This window comes from Lissotriton helveticus, chromosome 9 (assembly GCF_964261635.1).
Source record: "Lissotriton helveticus chromosome 9, aLisHel1.1, whole genome shotgun sequence".
Lineage (NCBI taxonomy): Eukaryota > Metazoa > Chordata > Amphibia > Caudata > Salamandridae > Lissotriton > Lissotriton helveticus.
Window position 1 is genome coordinate 238,232,335 of NC_136070.1, and position 16,883 is coordinate 238,249,217.

Consider the following 16,883-nt stretch of genomic DNA (forward strand, 5'->3'; position numbering starts at 1 on the left):
GTCATATAGCTGGGTCTGAAATGAGGTGGCGATTTTGTTTTTGCGCCGTAAACAACTGGGTCATGTGTCAATGTGTGCATGATTATATTTTTGTTTCAGGCCCAAACCTAACCTTGCTTACACCCAGTTTTGCCAGTCACTGTCTTTGTTAGAACAGATTCACAATTGCTTTATTAACCTGCTGCTTTCTCAAACTTGCTTGAAAATGCACCATTTGCACACTATTTTTTCAGAATTTTCTCGGAGGGGGAAACCCCGAGCCCCCCTTAGGTGGTTCGGGCTCACGTTACCGTGTCGCAAGATGAAATTTGTCTAAAAGGTGTGTCACCAACATGAAAAGTTTGGAAAGCTGTGCTCTAGACCATCACCTAATGCGCAATATTTACTGCTTGAACCACCCACTTTCAAGAAGGAAAGATCGATGGCCCAATCCTTTTCAGGCAACACGGTGAGAATCTGGAACTCACTTCCGCCTCAGCTCCGGACCACCACCTCCTCCCAGGCCTTCAAAACTGACTTCAAAGTTCTCCTCCTTCAAAGACAGTTCCAAATGTAATCCACACCCTCTCCATTATCTGAAGAAAGACCTTCCATTATAGAAAATGCTATTCTCCATGACTATGGAAGTGCCTTCCCAGTGTGTTCGTGTGGTATGAGTATCTGCGAAGTATTGCAGCATTTTCCTACCTGTGTTTGGTACTCTTTTATAACATGCACACGTCGCTTTTCTCTTGTAACACACTGTTTGCTACCTCTTACATTTTTGTTTGCTTTGATACTTGCACAAGTGCCACCATTGCCTACGTAACGTTTGTTCTTGTGTTTACTATTTATTGCAGTATTATACATCTACTTGTACTTTGTATGCCTTTGTAACTTGCTCACGTCACTTTTTCCTCCTGTAATGTACCGTTTGGTACCTCTTGTATTTTGTTTGCTCACATTTGTCACTTTTGTCTCATGTAACTTAACATTTGCTTTTGTAATTTGTCCTCTTGTAATTTTCTCATGTATCATTACTGTTCCTATTGTGAAGCGCTCTGACACCTTCGGGTAAAGTCCGCGCAATATAAAGACGCATAAATAAATAAATACATTCTGCGGAAAGCCACGGCAGAGTCGAAGTTAGATTTCCTTTAACGGGCGGGGCTGTTGTTGAACCATCCGAGCAGTTTAATGGGCTAGACCTGCGAAGACAGCCCAGGAGCATGAGGTACCAAATATTACACAACACTGGGACGCTACTTCACGCTGTTCTCCGTTGCTTCCTCAGTCTCTCCTTCCTCGCTCGCTCTGCCCTCTATCCTCCCTCCCGTTAGGAATGGCAGGCGGTAGCAATCTCATCTAGCCCTAGTTGGTCCAGACTCCAGCCCAAGATAGGTTAGCGTCACCAGGTCCGTGGCTAACGCAGTCTGAACCATTCAACCAAGCCCTAACCGTTCAGGATCAACCTTCATTACCACGAGAACGTCTCCGAAGAAGGCACGTGGACACTCTACAGCCAATCAGCATTCAATACTTCCGTATGACGCACTAGGATTCGCTGAGTTGTCTCTAGTGCTCCAATCCTAGTTCAGTTTATATACTGTACCTTCCACCCCCACAGGCCACGCCTATTTAACGTCCAGCTTTAGGATTGGTTGATATATGACCCGGGAGTATTAAAATTGCGGAAATATATAGTTCGTTAAAAGAACAACAACGGCTGGAGGATATTAGGCTGTTTTCACGTATTCTCCTTGTAAGTAGCAAACATGCGGTGATCCTATTACGTACGTACATACTTACTGCTGATGAAGGAAAAATGTGTATGCTTGTAATTCAGTTATATAATTTTCTTTATTTCTAAGGATCGCATGGAGTGTGCAGAGATGGAGAAATCAAAGATCCCCGTCTTCGGCTGGCAAACACAACATGCTCCTGGGAAGCAGTTTTCAACAGGTTGGTAAGACCGTTCTACCTCTGCTGGATCAGATAAGATATACCAATGTAATGTCTACGGGCTGTTTATGTTGATTGGCAACCAATTGACCTGTTCTAATAAATAGCATATTTTGTGAAAAAGTTTATTTGATTGACAAAAATAAAAGAACGCTGGGAGCCCCTGGACTGGATTACTCGATTCCTTACCTGCTACGAAGTTGCATCTGTTCCAATTTAGCATAAATCAGGCAGGTTGAAAGCAACAACTCTGTTTTCATTTTGTTTATTAAATTCCAACAAGGACGCACTTCCTCCAATATTGTTGTTCACTTAAATTATACACTTTATTCTACAATCAATATAAAAAAAAAACCAAAGCAAAGATTCAGCCATTTACATGCATGACTGTTAAAATGAACACCTGGCAGGTCCAGTGCAGCAGGTCAGCTGGACAGGTGCAGGGAGGCCTCTGCTTACTGTGTCCCTGTAGCTCATAGCAGGCGGTCCGCTACCTGACCCTTTGACTCACTTTGCCTGGGATGGAGGGGTCAGATCCAGCCTTCATTTTAGGAGAGCAGGGCAGTCCTCAAGCAAAAAGGCAGCCCTCTGGCAGCATGGCAGTCCCCCCTTCTGTAGTATGCACAGGTCCAGGAGTGTATTCAAGAGTGGGCCTATGGGTCTTATTTTTATACCTGGTGCCAGTGGAAGAAACTTCTGGAGCCCCACCCCAACCCCCACAGATGGTTCTAGAATTTCCTTCCTTCCTTCCCTGACCCTAGGATGTCTGGGCCGACAAAAGATTAGTTTGAAGTTCTTAGTGGATGTGCTGGAGGCAGACCCTTTGAAATCAAATTGTGCTCAGCTCTGCCCGCCCCAATCCCCCTTTGTGGCATTATCTGGGAGGAATACACAAAGGCCAACTACACCTAGTTAGGCTGCAGTCACCAAATGTTTACAAGAAAATGCCAACTTACTAAAAGTCGTGTTTTCAAAATGTGACTTTATTATTTAAGAAGGTTTAAATTCTGATTAATATGAGCATACATATGACTTTTCTACATGTTCCCAAACAAAATGTAACCACTACAAAACGCAATAAGATAATCCAATGTTATCCCATGAGAGAGGTAGGCCTTGCAGTAGTGAGTTTTTTACTACCAATACATGTAAAAGTTAAAAGTACTTGTGTAACTTTTCAAGTGGTACAAGCCCTGTAGCACTGTTTAGCAGTGGTAAAGTGTGCAGAGTTCTAAGGCTAACAAAAACCACCCTAAGGAAGGCTGGTCTAACACGTGTACACAGACACAGAACCCCCCCCCAACCAAACTCCTGGGAGTTTGCATCACTATAGTGGAAGAACTTGGAAAGACCATCACATTGGCGTGGCCTTACCCACGAAAGGTGTTCCACTGTAAAGTCCATTCCTTGTAAAGAGATGGACCTCCTCAACATCTTAGGAATTGCACTCCTCTGAGGGGCCTATGGTCTGTGTGAACCTGGAAGTGAGTCCCAAACTGGTATGGTCTCAGCTTCTTCAGTGCCCAGACAACAGCAAAGGCCTCCTCAATAGCAGCCCACCTCTGTTTCTGGGGACATAACCTTCTGCTACGGAAAGCTACAGTTTAGTCCAGGCCCTTTTCATTTAACTGTGCTAGGAAATCCCCTACACCATGCTTTGAAGCTTCTGTCTGCACAATGAACTCCTTGGAGATGTCAGGAGCTGTGAGTACAGGTGCTTTACACATGTCTTCCTTAAGGGAGTCAAAGAGTTTCTGACAGGCCTCTGTTCAGATCACCTTTTTGGGCTACTTCTTATAAGTCAGGTAAGGGGGCAACAGTGGTACCATATCCTTTGACCAGCCCCTTGTGAGGGCCAGGAAGGCTCTCCCCTCCGTCTGAGTTTTAGGGGGTTTCCAAGCCTGGATAGTCTTAATCTTGGCATGGAGGGGCTGTATCTTGCCCTCGCCCACCCTGTGGCCCCAATACATTACAGTACCCTGCCCTATCTAGCACTTGATAGTCAGGCCTGCTTGCTGCAGAGTCTGAATCGCCTCCTTGAGGTGGTACAGGTGTACCTCCCAGTAGGAACTTAAGGCAGCTACGTCATCTAGGTAGTCGACACGGAATGCCTCCTTCCCAGCCAGGAAGGGCCTTGTTCACCAACCTCTGAAGGTGTCCGTTGCATTCTTTAAGCCAAAGGGCATTGTCCTGAAATGGAAGTGGCCTACTGGGGTCGAGATTGCAGACCTATCTTTTACTCCCTCTGTTATAGCAATCTGCTAGTATCCTGAAGTGAGATTAAAAGCACTGAGGAATTAGGCAGCGCCCAGCCTGTGTATGAGCTCGTCCGCTCTGGAAAATGGGGTTCACATCAGTCTTGGTGACTGAATTGAGTGCCCTGTAGTGCACACAGAGCCTAAGTTCTGGAATGATGCCTAGTGGAGCTGCCTTGGCTACTAGCACCACATAGCTGGGCCAGGGACTGCTTAAGGGCTCAATCACTCTAATGTCAACGTTTTGGAGACCAACTCCTTGGTGGTGGTTGTAAGCTTTTATTCGATAAAACAAGTATCTTGAAAGCCATTTACATACAATAAAAATATTCCAAGACATACAGCTAGTCAATACAAACATCATAAAAGGTTAAGAACGGGTATACTCCCGAATAAATTAGTTAAGAATCAATTAAACAGAAATTGACAGCCTGTTGGAACGAATCAACCAAAATTGTTTTAAAAATTTGGAGACACCACAAACAATAACAGGAGAGGTATCTGACATTAAGATACGAAGGGCAACCAGATGACTACGTGTTCCCATGTTAAGCAAAAGGGGCTTGAGCCAGTATTTTCTCGGTCTTAGATAGTCCGGGCACTCAAACAAAATATGAGCCACCGTTTCTGGTCTAGTATGGCAAAGGGCACAAAACGGAGACAAAGGAGCAACAGATTTCCATTTCGATGTGAATGCACCAATTGGGAGGATACCAGCTCTAAATTTGAAATACAGGGCCCTATCTGCTGGGACGGTGATAAAGTCAAAATAGGATTCATATCTTGTCATGTCCTTCAGGAGCAAAAAAGTTCTCGTGGAATTACAGTGGGAAGAGTTCGTGATTAGCTGGCCTGCAGCCCAATCCCAGTAAATTTTCTTCAAAGCGTCTTTTGGGGGAGACGTTTTTGCACTCCAATGATCACCAAGACTAAGATCATAGAGTAGTTTCTTGGTGTCCCTCAGCCATTTAATTTTTGCCCAGCCGGCCATATTCATAATCTCAGTTAGGCCATTTGCATAGGATTTCAGTTCCTCCACCCTCCAGACCCTGCCCTATCTAGCACTTGATAGTCAGGCCTGCTTGCTGCAGAGTCTGAATCGCCTCCTTGAGGTGGTACAGGTGTACCTCCCAGTAGGAACTTAAGGCAGCTATGTCATCTAGGTAGTCGACACGGAATGCCTCCTTCCCAGCCAGGAAGGGCCTTGTTCACCAACCTCTGAAGGTGTCCGTTGCATTCTTTAAGCCAAAGGGCATTGTCCTGAAATGGAAGTGGCCTACTGGGGTCGAGATTGCAGACCTATCTTTTACTCCCTCTGTTATAGCAATCTGCCAGTATCCTGAAGTGAGATTAAAAGCACTGAGGAATTAGGCAGCGCCCAGCCTGTGTATGAGCTCGTCCGCTCTGGAAAATGGGGTTCACATCAGTCTTGGTGACTGAATTGAGTGCCCTGTAGTGCACACAGAGCCTAAGTTCTGGAATGATGCCTAGTGGAGCTGCCTTGGCTACTAGCACCACATAGCTGGGCCAGGGACTGCTTAAGGGCTCAATCACTCTAATGTCAACGTTTTGGAGACCAACTCCTTGGTGCTATCTCCCACCTTGTCTGACAACCTGTACATTTTGTTCGTCACAGGCATACATGCTCCAGTATCTCTTTTGTGGGTACACAACTGTGGGGTGAGTGAGAATGGAAGAGAACCTCCCCAGTACCTGGCAACAGTCCTTCTGCTATTCTGTGTTCAGAATAGGGGAGAGGTTAACAACCTCTCCTTGACCCATCTTGCTTCAGGGCAGAAAGGAGGTTTGGGAGAGGTTCACGCCCCTCTTCCACTCCGTCATCTGTCACCAAGAGCATGATGACTCCAGACCTCTCAAAGTGTGGTTTGGGCGGTTTATGTGGCTCACCTTTAAGGGGTTTCTAGGGGTCTTGTGATCCACCAGGAGCCCTGTCAACCTGGACAGCTTGAACTTCAGGGGCTGGGTTCCCACGCCCCATGCCTTTCCTCTTGGCAGCTGCCTGAGCAATTGTTCCAGGCTCCCTTGACTTCCCTCTTGTGTAGCCATGGATCATGTGGTCATGTAGAACTACTGAGGCAAGACTTAACATCTCTAGATGTGACCTGAGCTCCACTTCCTTTCAGACATGTGGTCTAGGTTGTTGCATAACATTAAATCTACATGCATGGCAGGTCTCACAGCTACTGTTGGAGAACCTGAGCGGCCCTCCCACTGCCATTCTCGCCAACCCAATCATACACTCAAAGAGAACCAGACCCACTGGGTAGTTGCTCTCATGGTTGTCTGTGACAATGACCTGGTGGAATTTTTTGGGGATGATCTCCGCTGAGGATACCAAATGACACTTCACAGTAGTCATGGTGGCTCCTGTGTCTCTAAGAGCGTCCACCCTTTGCTCATTGATGGTTCCCCCACCTTTACTTAGTAGTTCTTGAAGATAAACTGGCTCTTGGCACCATCTCTCCATCCCCTGGAGGACTATATGGTAACCTCTTTCCTCTCGCCTAACTTAACTTGGACCACTTCCTTCCCAAGCGCTACTCTCGTCAACCGAGTTGTCTACCCACTGGCGGGAGCTGTGCCCTTTTGATACATCTGCTGTCTCCTTTAGAGTGCCCATACTTGTAACACTCCGTACGCTTGAGGATGCACCTTCCTACCAAAGAATCCTTTCTTCTTTGGTTCAGATTGGGACTGGTTACTATGGTTCCTTTGGGAATTATTTTGGGGTCTGTAGAGAACTCCTTATTTTTAAGTTTTATCCCACCTTTCATCTGGTGGGACCCCTGCCCGCTCTTCAGATTAAACAATCCAGTAAAATCATCCACTTTGCTGTCCTCACCCAACCATTTAGTGCCCTTCTGGTGCAATCAAGGAAATCCACCCAAGACAGGTTCTGCATCTTTTATCTATCTCTGATTGGCTCCATGACTTGTCTCTTCCTCCAAGTCTCTTTCAACCTCATCCTTTCCCTTTTGTGAAGGCTGTCTCGGCTTCCGCTATCTTCTCCTCCAGCTTGAGCTTGACTATCTGCAGTCTAAATTCCCTTTCTGCCTTCCTGTCCACCAGCCTTTCTGGGACAGGCTATGCAAAGATAAACAGCTTCATGCTCTGGCAGGGAGTTCAAACTAAGGAGATGAGTCCTCCCCTTATTCTGCGTACTGCATCTCAGTGCTGGTATCGAGGAAGTGCTCCTGCTCATCCATATCATTCTCCTCATCCCCATCCTCTGTTGCTTTCAGCAACTTGTGAACCTTCGTTCCGGCCCTCCGAGCTTTCTGAATATCCAGATTCTTGGTGCCTTTCTTGGTTTGCAGTCCCATTTCCTAACATAACTGTTTGAGTTCCACCACAGGGTAACCTTTCGGGTTGGCCTGTTCAAATTGCATTATGGCTGGCATGGTCATGGACAGTCGGGTAGGAATGAGAGTAGATTCGGAAATTCAAAAGAGCTAATCAAGGAGAATTTAAAATAACATGAATTGGAATAACATTATTTACCTGGGACTTTAGTGTAACACTAAATTCATTGTATGTCACTGCACAAACACAAGTCCAAATCTGGCAGCCTTACACCAATGTTGGAAATTGGGTTAGTGTTTGAGTAGTGCTTTAACACCCCCATGCCCCCCACCACTCCTCCCACCCACCACCAGTAACCACATTTTCAACACTCTAGAACTGGGAACAAGGAGACCTTTCAGTTTAAAAAAAAATAGGTCTTTTTGGGGGGGGAGGGCTGACAAAGAGGTTAGTACTGTTTGTCGGGGGAGTACCAATGGGGCCAGAGGTTTTCATTGAGGCTCGATTCAACACAGACATTGGATTGTAGTGATTCCGATCACCGTCTAGATACATGGATAAAATTGGGTCTTCTCCTCTGTATCAGTGCCACATTAAGCCTGATTTGAATTTCAGAGGGCGAGCTACATAGAGGCCTGAACGTAGGGCTATTAAAGGAAACTCATTCCAAAGTGGCATGCAGATAAGTCATATCGGAAGCTGTTTTAAAATTTACCGTTCCCACCTGGCAGACAATTAAAATGGTGAAAAGCAAAAAATTCATGCGAAATGTGAAAAAGTACACTAGAGGGTATTAGGCTGAGGCGTATGCAAAAAAATGCCTCTGAGCAGGACAAACAGAACAATTTGGCAGAAAGCCATCACATGGAACGCATAGAACTGAGATCAAAGCCACCCAGCCCCAAGCAAGGAAAGACAACTCTATATTCGAAACGGTATTTGGTGAGCAAACAGCCAATGCTGGTTTCGCAGAGATCTAAAAATGACTAACACAATCCTAAGTAATTTATTTGCCTTTTGTGTTCTAATTTCACTTTTTAGGGGGGGGGGAAATCTGCAAGCATTCAGTTTTTTAAAGTCTCTGCTACAGACTGCTGCCGCTGTTTGTAGGCAGACCAGTTGTCTCCAATACATAGCACATGGGTCTCCAACCTTTTCTGTAGTGAGAGCTACTTCTGTTCAGTGAAAATCATCATGAGCTACTGAAAGCTAAACAACTTGCTCATTGTTACCAGACAGCCCCTCGCCCAGCATCATTTCCTTTAAGCCTAATGTCCATAGAGCCAGATACTATGGTTTGAATAAAATACTTTGACATGGGGCACTATGACAGGGCTGCCATGTGTGTCCGTGAGAACGTGGTCTTTGGGGATGTACAAACATGGGTAAGTATGAATGGGATCTAATTATATGGGTGACTAGGAGCTTGTGCTGTATGTACTTGCAGGCACAGAACATATATTTCAACAAACATACAATATTTTTTTTTTATGGGAGAAATTAAGAGTAGAAAAATGTTCTGCAAACATTTTTGAAAATATGGAACATTTTTCTGCACTTGAAATTTCTCCCATTTAAAAAAAAATGGCTGTATTTTTCAGTTCTACTTATGGCACAGTGTCTACTGGGAGCAAGAGGCCTGCTGTTGGCAAATGCGATACTTTGAAATGGTCGAAAATTAAAATGAAGAGTTAACTTAATCGTTATGGTAAGTTTTAATTTTAGTTTTCTGCCATTTAAAAGCATTCAGAAACATAATTTTGTTCACAGCTCCAGCACTTAGTTGACATCGACTTTTATTTAAGAGTTAAATACTTCAGTGCCTCTGTATCCCAACCCAGACCATAAATCTGATGAAGCACTGATGATTTTCAGGCCCTGCTATCGCTAGTTTGAAGATAATAATGCAAAATAAACACAGCCTTCCCTTAACTTCAAAAGGAAAATGACTGTGTGCTTATTTAAAAATTAACTCACAGTTGTGAGCTACACTGAACGTGTCTGGTAGATACTTGTGGCTTGTGATGGACTGGTTGGGGACACCTGACATAACATGTACTTATAGTGGACTTTGGGTCCATGGTTGGGTGCCTTTTTTTCTGTCCCAGTTGACTCTTCTTGACTTTATAGGTTTTCTTCCCTATTCTTCTTTGTCCCACTCTTGAGCATTTTGGTTCCTGTATTCTGATTGGATGGGTTGTATCCTCCCACTGCATACTTTAGCGAACTCTTTAATTTCCTGTGAGTGCATGTGTTTCTTGCTCTCTCGCTCCCTGTTTTTTTTTCTCCCCCACCTACTTTGTACTCTTTTGACTCCCCCATTTCCCCATACAGTTTATTTATTTGGTAACCAGTGCATAGCAGCTCTTAAGTGCTGCAGTACCACTTGCTTCACGTTATCCCTATATGCTCTTCATATTAATGTTAAAATTCTGTTTTTCTATGACTTATGTGACACTATATTGGGGGGCACTGACATTTGCTACTCAGCCCATTGATACTCCAGTGTGTGAGGTCATTGATGGTCTAGGCTGGGTCTTTTGATGCATGCACTGTAGGCAGCAGTTGATGTTTTCAATATATAAGGCTACCGATTCATTACTGAGCCCCATTTAGCATGTACTGTATGGTGCATAGGCTATTACTTGTTACAAAGCATGTAAATGTTTTCACTGTGTGTGTCCACTGGCAATTGTTGCTAGGGATATAATTCATGCAATGTTTGGGGGTCATGAATGCATGGCTTGATCTCTAACAGTATTAACAGTATAGTATTTGAAGATTTTACAGTGCCTTAAGTGATCTGCGCGCTGTCTGATATTGCTAGCTCAATGTCCAGGCTGAGACATAACTACTTTTTAGGTCGTGCTACAAGCGGGTTTAGCTTTCTCACAGAGATTATGCGAGCAATACACAGTGGGGTAATAGGACGCCTTCCCCATCAGCCAAAGTTTGTTTCGTTCTCATTTTTATGAACCTGCATTTTTATTTTTAGGTCTCGCCTCAGCTAGCGCATGCGCTAGTCAGGTGAGACCTTTAGTAAGCAGGTTTTCAAAGTGCTACCAGAGAGGCTATTGCTGACCTCAAGCTTGCTGGCACACGCGCATGAACGTGCACAGGCCATCTGGCTTTCGTAATGGCTCATTAAGCCTTACAGCCCGTGAATTCCCCTCCCCTCCCTTCTCCCACTCCCTCCTCATCCGCTTCATTTTCGTGTTCCCCTTCTTCCCGCCTCCCTTTGCGATATTCACTTGACCGCGATCAGTTTCTCTTTGCACGCACGGCCGCGTCACTAATGCTTGTTTTCCTTTTAGCGCTGAGCTTGAACTGTGGTTATATATGCGTGCTTTTCACTCTCCCACAGCGCACAATCAATTTAACTTTCGCGGCCACGTCACATTCACGGCCGCGCGGCCAATGATTGTTCTCTTCATTACTGTGAGAAGTTGGCCTGATATGCAGTGCTCACTATTCTAGTGATCACTATGTATCAGTCCAAACAACCCTTATTGATGATTGGTTGTAAGTCAACCTTATAGACCAGCTATCCTAGTAGCATGGATACGAGCAGTCTAAGGCTAAGACTCTAGAGGGCGTGTTAAGCCAGCTGTTTTACCATCACATTACCCCTTGAACACCAAGTGAAAGGACACCACACAAGTTGTTATGAAAATAAACAGATATTTATTTATAACAAGACTACCCTGAACTCTTTATGAGTCAGGGAGCTAAGCACATAACAAAACTCTTAAGAAAATACTTTAAGTCGCACAATTTACACAAATGCCCTAGGGGCACGAAAAACCATATACACAGTAAGTGGAATGCGAACTTGCTAGCAGGTAAGTAATACTTTTCTAGACTCAGGAATCGCTAGGCCTACAATTCTAAACACTGGGATTAGATGCAGGAGGCCTGTGGACGTCGTGTGCAGAGTGGGAACTCTCACGCGTAAGGCGGGAAAAAGTCTATGGAGGCTAGCAGTTGCAAAGTTACTGTTCTCGGGCGAACCCGACTAGGTGGGTCGAAAACAAGAGTGGATCGAACACTTAGGGTGTTGGACTATGCTGGAGCACCGGAGTACTCAGGTTACCTAGCCCAGGGGCTGCGGCTGCATAGGGTTGAAGTTGCGTCGGAAACCCTCGTTGAAGATCCAGGAGCCTGAAGAAAGAGTTGCTGGCAGGCGGCCAGTGAAGAAAGTTCGGAGTGATCCAAGCCTGGATCAGGGAAGAAGAAACCTGTAAGCAGAGGGGACCAAGTTCTGAATCACTAGCCAGTGATTTGAGTGGGCACCAGGATGGCACCGGACGAAGTCACCTCAGCCAGGTGAGTGGGCGCTGCTGGGCTCTGCAGTCTCTCGGACCAGGAGGCGTTGTCGGCGACCAGGATGGAGGTGCGAGCTGTCCCACGAAGGTTCTTGCTGTCGACGTCGCTGGACCCAGGATTGGGCAACAAGTCTTGGCAAATGCAAGGCCCACGCGGTGGACCTAAAATGGCGTCTTGAGTGGACCAGGAGGGTCCAGGATGCTCCTCTGTTGGAGGGGAGCAAGGGCTAGTCTGGAGCACCCAGACCAGCAGTAGTTGTCGTCGTGGAGCGTCGTGAAGGGGTCACTAGCCAACGGGCAAGCGACCTGGATAACGCGGTTGGCAGCAAAGAGCAGAAGGGCCCCACGCAGATCTCGTGGATGCAGGGGGGCTGAACTTCGGTGCTGGAGCTGCTCAGGGTCGGGGCTTCTCTTACCCCAAAGCACTCAGTCGAGGGTCACTCGGGAGTCGTGCTGGACAAGCGTCGTGCAGTTCTGAAGATGGCCGGTCCCTCGAGGTCTCGTCACACCCACGGATCACAGCTGGGCTGATGATGTAGGTTGAGGTCAGAGGTGCCAGGGAAGCCGGTTCTCGTCATGCTGGAGCAGTCTTGATCCGAAGGAGAGACTGGCAACAAACCGCGATGCTTGGTTGGTGCCTGCTGCTGCAGGGTGACTACTCCTTAGTCACAAGGGAGAATCTTGGGAAGAAGTCTTGAGTTCCTTTCGTGGAAAGTAGTTTCAGGATTCAAAGATGATCTGATTTGGAAGGGGGCCAGTTCCTACCTTTATCCTGCAAAAAGGGGCTGGCACGCGACTAAGTCCTGCCCTATGGGTGGGACCAGGAGGGGGGTGGTTACACCCCTCTCCTTTGGCGGGCTTTCCCCAGGCCAGGGGCTGGAGTGCCCCTGGAACTGGTTTCAGCCGGCCTATGCACAGTGAGCACCGGGGTGCCACTTGCAGTCACCTTCCTCTAAAGCCCTGCCTACCTAGGATACACAAAATCCTGTCTGGGACGGTGCTGGCACCGCCCCTGACAGGAAACCCTTTGTCCTTGCCTCCTGCTCTGGGAGGACTCCCAGCAGCAGGAGGGCAGACTTGTGTCTCGGTGGCAGCATCCATTTTGTGGAGCTAAGGCTATGTCTGACTTTAACCGGGGTTACAGGTTACATACATGTCGTGTCCCTCTAGAAGGGTGGAATGCTAACCCCGTCGCCAGAATTGGCGAGGGGTTAGTATTCCAATTCGTATGACACCTTACTCGACATGTTTTGATAAAGCGATACCAGAGTTGGCATATAACCGCGAGGATTATAATGCACTTAAGAGTATATGGTATGCGATATCATGGAAACGGCTAAGGGATGGATCCCGAAAGCCGCAGACAGGCTCAGCTCATGCCAGAGCACTATCTCACACGATTCCAAGCACTCTGCCTTCAGGATTGTCAAGGCCTGCCATAGGAGTGATGATAGGAGATCTGTGTGTCCATTTTAGGGTTAGATATAGGTATACTATATCTAAAGCAAAGGGTGATTACACCACCTTGCCCCAGCTGTCGTGCAGCCAGTTGTGTCAGATTTGGATGGCCAGCCAGGGGTGGCACAACTTGTGTGGTGTCCTTTCACTTGGTGTTCAAGGGGTAATGTGATGGTAAAACAGCTGGCTTAACACGCCCTCTAGAGTCTTAGCCTTAGACTGCTCGTATCCATGCTACTAGGATAGCTGGTCTATAAGGTTGACTTACAACCAATCATCAATAAGGGTTGTTTGGACTGATACATAGTGATCACTAGAATAGTGAGCACTGCATATCAGGCCAACTTCTCACAATTACTATCTCTCATTAGTTTGTTAATGTCATGTTGCGTTAATCCTTTTGTCCACACAGTTTCTGTTTTTTCTTACAGACACGCAAATACTGGGCACCAAGAAAGCATTCCCTCAGAAAATAGCTCTGCCTCTCGTAAGCAAAGATCTCAATGTTGTTTCAACTCAGAAGATTCCAGACGTTGCCTCAAGTAAAGCAACAGATCGCAGGTATACGTTTCCTTTTACCTTCCAAATCAGGAATGGTAGTAGTTGAAAGGTCAGGTAAAGCAAGCCCTCCTGACATGGTCCTTTGGCATTGTCAAGTAGAGTTCATATTTGAATATATATTTAAAAAAAAATTAAAAGTGTTTTTCCTTCGCTTTATGGTAGGCCAGGCACTAGCGAGGGAGTTAGTCTGTACGCTCTTACCTAATTTGTGTTCTTAAAGGAAAATCAAGATGTCCCCTGCAATCAAGGTGAAGGCGACGAGTCCATAGTATTAACTGCTGTCTTAAATACACATCCTCAAGCACCCAAGAATAGAATAAAGACAATGACTGCTACCACCACAAGATAAATAAAACAGTACCGAGATTTGAGCTAAATGTTTCCCTTAGCTAAAACCTTATAATTCACAAGAATACATGAAAAGAAAGGTCTGTGGTATTAGAATAATGCATTTGTCTTACTGGTTGTTGTCTTTCCTTAATTCTTTGACCTCACTCAGTGCATGTAAAAGAATAATTAAAGTTCAGTTACGTCAAACAAAAAGACAAGTGCCTGCAAGATGCTGCAATATGGCATCAGATTAAATAACGGTCAGTTTTGTCTATACAACATAGTGAAGGTTACGATGCGACCCATGCCATTAGTGGGACCTATACACAACCCTGGCAGTTTATTTTTTTCATCCACCAGCACTTTGCATTCTGGGACTTGTAATTTCATTTTTATCAGTAGCCTGCATTAAGATGCGCTTTTAAAATTTAGCAAGAGCTAAAATTACAAGTTTCTGTAAGGGTTTGTCCCTAACTTTCTGATTTATGAGAACTGTGCTCAAGTCACGTCCCAATGTTTTTGGAACGTAAGTAGGTCAGTCGCTACTCATTCAGATCATCTCATTCTTTGGGCACCCTGCCTCAAATTTGCTTGTTGCTTATGACCGCACATATTGCCTCACTCATGGCGTGTTATATGACATCATTGCTAACATAACTGATGACATCTGAAATTACATAGCTGATAGTAACACTGCATGACAGGTGCACAGCCTATGGTTACTTCAGTTAACTAGAACTGATGAATTTCGGTGTTTTTTTAGTTTAAAATGTTACATTTTAATTGAAATTTTCAGCAAACTAAAATATCACTTTTATCCTTTGTATTTTTTCGGGTAATACTCACAACTAGACTCGGTCTCTCTTTTTCTGTCTCTCTAAAATTACACTATATGCAAAGTAAAGACCTGGGAATTAAAATACTGAAAACGTAAACCCTATGTAAAAAATCCTTTAATCTAACTATTCTTAAGTTAAAAAAGATAAACCAGAGGTAAGTATGCTATACCAGGCACAAAGGAATATTAACTACCTGTAGGATATTTAATGGTTATTAATAATCCTAAATAATTTGTATGGATGTGAAACAGGAAACTGTCTACAGATAAATGTTTAATGGGACAATTGGGTGGTGACGGGTAAGACTATTTAAACCATGCATGCGCATAAGACACCCTACTATTGCAACATTCCTTCCCAGAGGGTGTTGCAACTTGCCACACAAGCGGCACAAATCTGGCCCTAGATGTGCTAGGGGGCATGGAGAGCATATCTTCCACCTTTCCTTCAGGAAAGAAACTGTTAATAAACAATTAATCATTTAGCTTATGGGAACATTAGCATGCCTTCACTGAGTGCTCTGTGGAGTGGCACAAACAGAGTGTGCACAACACTGTCATATTTAAATGGAAGCTAGAACGCTGGAACCTTACTTAACCATTCAAATGGATTGAGGATATGGACAAAGTCGTTGGTGCTTGGTGTGCAAGCCTGGATGAAGTTGCAGCAAAAAATAATTCTGACTCAAATTAACACACAGTTGAAAGAGTGAATCATACCAACACCAATCTGAAAAATATGTACCAGGATATTTTGTTCTTGAGTGTATCTAGGCAATCCACTCTCCAGCCTTCAGTGAAATTGTGAATTAAGACAAACTTTAAAACAAATTTAATGGTTTGATATTAAATGTGCTTAAGCGAAATACCAATATAGTGAATATGGTGAGGACCTAAGAGAAATAAAGACACACTAGCAGCCCGTCCCGACCTTGTCCGGCAGCAATCAGGCTTCCCCGACCCCCGCCTGCCCCGAAATTGACCAGCAGCCCGGGCCCCCGTCCCCCGGCTGCCCCGACCCCCGCCTGCCCTGACATTGTCCTCCGGAGGCTTACCTCACACAATTATGCCAGAGGCCCAGTGTTGCAGTGGTGGCCAGCAGCAGCGCCTGAGGCACTGGGGAGCTTTCTGGGTAAGTGGGGCTCTGGCGCTCTGTTTGCAGGGAGGCGAGGATGAGCAGAGGTTGCAGGGATAAGATTAGGAGTTCACAGAGTATGGAGCGGCCGGCGGGAGTCGGGAGCTTGAGCACAATTATGCCAGAGGGTCCCCCGCCTGTCCCGACCCCCGCCTGCCCCAACATTGTCCCCCGGAGCCTTTTTGTTGTAACTCCCCGTCCCCCACGTGCCCCGACCCCCGCCTGCCCCGACATTGTCCCCCGGAGCCTTACCTCAGCCGCCGCTCCTCAGTTCAGTGCTCCTCGCCCGTCCGCTGCTGCTCACCACCTGTGTGCCGCTCGTCAGTGCTCCTCCCCCGCGCCATGTCCGCCGCTCAGCCGCCGCTCCTCAGTTCAGTGCTCCTCGCCGCTCTGCCGGTCTGCTGCTGCTCACCGCCTGTGTGCCGCTCGTCAGTGCTCCTCCCCCGCGCCATGTCCGCCGCTCCTCCTCGTGTTCCTGGACGCCGCTCCTCCTCGCGCTCCTGGACGACGTCAGCACGCAGGTCGCGGCTGGCGCTACTTTGAGGGGACTACTTTTTTTAAATGTAAATTTTTTAAATATAACGTATTTTTTAAATTTATATAGCCTAAAACCATCTACACACCCTGACGATTTCAACGGTGTATCGGGTGTGTAGATTGGCGCCGTGGTTCCTGAGTTTACCCGCCTCAAAGCCTGAAAGTTCTTACTTTATTAT

At 45.9% G+C, this 16,883-nt stretch overlaps 1 protein-coding gene across 2 annotated transcripts in view; it reads left to right on the forward strand.

The window, feature by feature from the left end:
• Window positions 1-1,622: 1,622 nt before the first annotated feature.
• The window catches only part of KNSTRN (kinetochore localized astrin (SPAG5) binding protein), a 111,978-nt gene continuing 96,717 nt past the window's right edge, over window positions 1,623-16,883 (forward strand). For both annotated transcript variants that reach the window (XM_078659800.1, XM_078659801.1), the window contains exons 1-3: window positions 1,623-1,741; window positions 1,851-1,941; window positions 13,735-13,864. In XM_078659800.1, the coding sequence (XP_078515926.1) occupies window positions 1,857-1,941; window positions 13,735-13,864 (215 nt within the window). In that variant the 5' untranslated portion in view covers window positions 1,623-1,741; window positions 1,851-1,856. The remainder of the gene's footprint in view (window positions 1,742-1,850; window positions 1,942-13,734; window positions 13,865-16,883) is intronic.